At 48.8% G+C, this 3,125-nt stretch overlaps 1 protein-coding gene across 1 annotated transcript; it reads right to left on the bottom strand.

Annotated features, from left to right (window-relative positions):
• Positions 1 to 1,228: 1,228 nt before the first annotated feature.
• Positions 1,229 to 2,141, bottom strand: B0H65DRAFT_16072 (uncharacterized protein). The gene has a single exon (XM_062821230.1). The coding sequence runs from the start codon at positions 1,826 to 1,828 to the stop codon at positions 1,586 to 1,588; it is 243 nt and encodes an 80-aa protein (XP_062685896.1). The 5' UTR covers positions 1,829 to 2,141; the 3' UTR covers positions 1,229 to 1,585.
• Between the last annotated feature and the right edge of the window lie 984 nt (positions 2,142 to 3,125).

Here is a 3,125-nt window from a genome sequence, read left to right as displayed (position 1 = left end):
TACGTTGCGTGTTTCCTGAACAAGCAGGAACGCGGACGGGACTTTGCAAGTTTACCAGGGGCATGATTCCATACCACGACTTTCTTTCTTTTGCGTAAAGATATCGCTCCCTCTCATATGAGGGCACTAAAGGTGAAATGCGTGGTCGGATATCTAAACGCCCCGTGACCGGAACTCAAAGTTTGTTTCTAGAAGCTGACGGCCGAGCCGAGACCGCTGACATAGTAGGAAAAGCCTTCGGAAACCCCTCTGTTTGTTATCTCAGCGTTCAGACCTCTTCTTTTTTTTTGGGTGCAGTGTTATAGGGACCTTTAGCGGTCCAGGGCCTGGCAGCTGACAGGCCCACTTTTATTCAAGAACACCCAAAAAAGAGGTCCGAGTTCACTAGGTGCATTAATTCGTTAGATATTTCCGTCTCCTATACAAATCGGAAAAATGTTTTCGACCTTTTCTTAATGCAAACCACTACCATTTGAATGCAACTTATCAAAACTTCCTCGAAGGTAGAATTTTAAGTTGGCTTTCTAATGATACTACTTTTATTGGGCTACGACCTTGAAAAGTGCTAACCATAAGGCCCATTCTTAGGCAAGTGTCCTTACGGTTAGCACTTTTCAAGGTCGTAGCCCAATAAAAGTAGTATCATTAGAAAGCCAGCTCAGAATTCTATTTTCGAGGAAGTTTTGATGAGTTGCATTCAAATGGTGGTGGTTCCATTGCTGAGTGACTCGTTTTCCCCAAGATTTGGTCAACTTCTTCACGATTCGGACTACGTACTGAACTCAGACCTCCCTTCGGGAGACGGGAGTTCAAAAAAAGTGGGCCTGCCAGCCCGACACAGCTGCCAGGCGGTACGTACCTATGAGATCTGAACGAAGAAAGGGAGGTCTGAGCACTGAGATAATCTGTTTGCAGGCTGGATTCACTTAGTACAAATGATACAAACACAGTACCTACTTACACCCTAGCTGACTACCGGGAGCGGTAGCCGAAAGAGGGGGGGATGTCAATCCTTTATTACAAACCTTTGCGTTGGTTGGTTGTGCTTACTTTCGAACCCCAAGCTGTGGCTGTCTGAGGGATTTAGTTTTCTCTTTCTCCGGCGTTAAACCCATAGGACCATAAGCTCAAAAGAAGGTTTGAGGTTGTCGAGCGTGGAAGATAGCGCCGCAATACTGCCATGTGGTTGAAGTTTGACGCTGTGGTGGAACTGTCGATCCCCCCACCTGTAACTAATATGCTGTCGACATAGCTTACTATCCTGACTATATCCTTCTCTCTTTCAAGTCGTTCTGTCAGTCAAGTCAGGTGGAATATGATACTGCTGTAAAATCAAGCTATCATGTTGAGCAACCCGATAAGTTCGACAGCAGGATTGTGAGCCCTGGATGTGGAAGTTCCGAGGGATGACTTCGTCTGCGGTACTGCGTGCCACCGCTGTTGAAACACGCAGCTTTTAGACGCTTGTTGCCCTCTCGATGCAAGCCTCCTTTAAGTGCTTACTATTCCAACATCTCGGTGTGCCCATGCGGAAGAGTGGGTGTGCCTGTGGTTTGAATTCGGGAAACATACTTTTTAACGTGCATCACACGCGGTAGTGTAGCAACACGGCGATGGAGGTCGGCGTTAGAAGCATGCGGAAGTGGACGAGTCCCTCCATAGAAATACATATTATACTACCTTTGTGTTTGATATCAACAGCTAGCCACTTGATGAGCACCTCGTTGCGTTTCGGAAAGCTGACAGACTGCCGTTCGGGATAGGTAGAGCGGCGGCAGCCATCTACACACCGCCTCTTGAATAGCCTTCTGACTGGAGGGGGGAACATGCATCGAAGGGGGTTGAATTGACAGGTTATAGGAGGCTCGCATTGTCACGAAAATCTCGGGGCTTGCTGGTCTCCCAAAAAGGTTGCGTCGTGTGAGTTGCCTTGTCTCCCGGAAATCATCCCGGAGGGTTGGAAGCGGCTAGCCGACAGCTTGACATCTGATGTGACAGGCCGCCAGCTTGTGGCTGGGAGCCGGTTTCACACATGCGTTCCGTTTATGTCGTGGGACACTGCCTGCTGTATCAGTGACAACCACGGCCATGGACTGGATTCTGTTGCCTGGTGACTGATCGGAATTGGTCACGGAATGATTGTTTTCATAGAACCAGTTGACATCGGCACCGAGACGGCTATCACTTCTTCTGGCCTCGAAATTCCCGGACCAAGTTGGAAAGCCATAAGCAGCCTGAACCGAGCAGCATGTCGATAGCTCATGGCGGGGACGAGTTTGAAGAGGCAATAATTGATGCCGTGCAACGGTGACGGAGTGTGCGAGAAGGCATCGCTGTGAAAAGAAGTCAGAAACTGGCTCGGTCAAGGTAAGTTGGATGTTCGTGATTAGCAAAGCTTCTAGCACAGATCACAAAGTTTGCCATAAAGTGCTGGAACCATCAACTCAATGCGTTGTTGCAGTTCGAGGACAGTGTCTCTACCAACCGCATGAATTCGACCGTTTGTCAAGTAAGGTTCTCACCATCAAGACGAAACAAGGGGTGCATTGCCTAGACGGGAGATCGAAATGCCAAGGCATCTTGGAAGTCTGGGGGCTGCGTGATGAACGATGTTTGGACGTACAATGCTTTGCACATGGACGAGTTACAAGATCACAACCACAAAGACTGTGAAGTCCAAAAGAGGTGTGATTGTCTCCGGTTACCCCTATTGGTTGATTCAATGGACCTTGCAGGTATATCACTGAGAGTAACGACAACTTTGGGATTGCTGCAGAAAAGCTGGTGGTAAGCGAGAAGCCATTCATTCATCCATCACACTTCTAAATCGTGTCTTTGATGTGGGGGTCAGCACGAGACACTTGGAGACGATGATATCTTACACTTCGAACCGAATTGTCAATCCAATGTGGCCTGGGCTTAAAAAGCATGCCATGCCCTATGAGAGCTCGTGTGGATAAGAGCCTCCTCTCGGAGGAGCCGTAGGTAAAGAAGTTTCGCCTGCCCCTAGGCTCGTGACCCATCACTGAGCGAGACGGCGAGGAAAGGACCGAAAGGGATGCTCGGTCGTTGGACCAGAACAGCCAACTGCCGCGTCTTACAGGCAGAGTTATCGTGACACGAAG

This window comes from Neurospora tetraspora (assembly GCF_033439725.1).
Source record: "Neurospora tetraspora strain CBS 560.94 chromosome Unknown B0H65scaffold_1, whole genome shotgun sequence".
Classification (NCBI taxonomy): Eukaryota; Fungi; Ascomycota; class Sordariomycetes; order Sordariales; family Sordariaceae; genus Neurospora; species Neurospora tetraspora.
The sequence above is the reverse complement of the archived record's forward strand: the minus strand, read 5'-3'. Positions and strand labels throughout refer to the sequence as shown.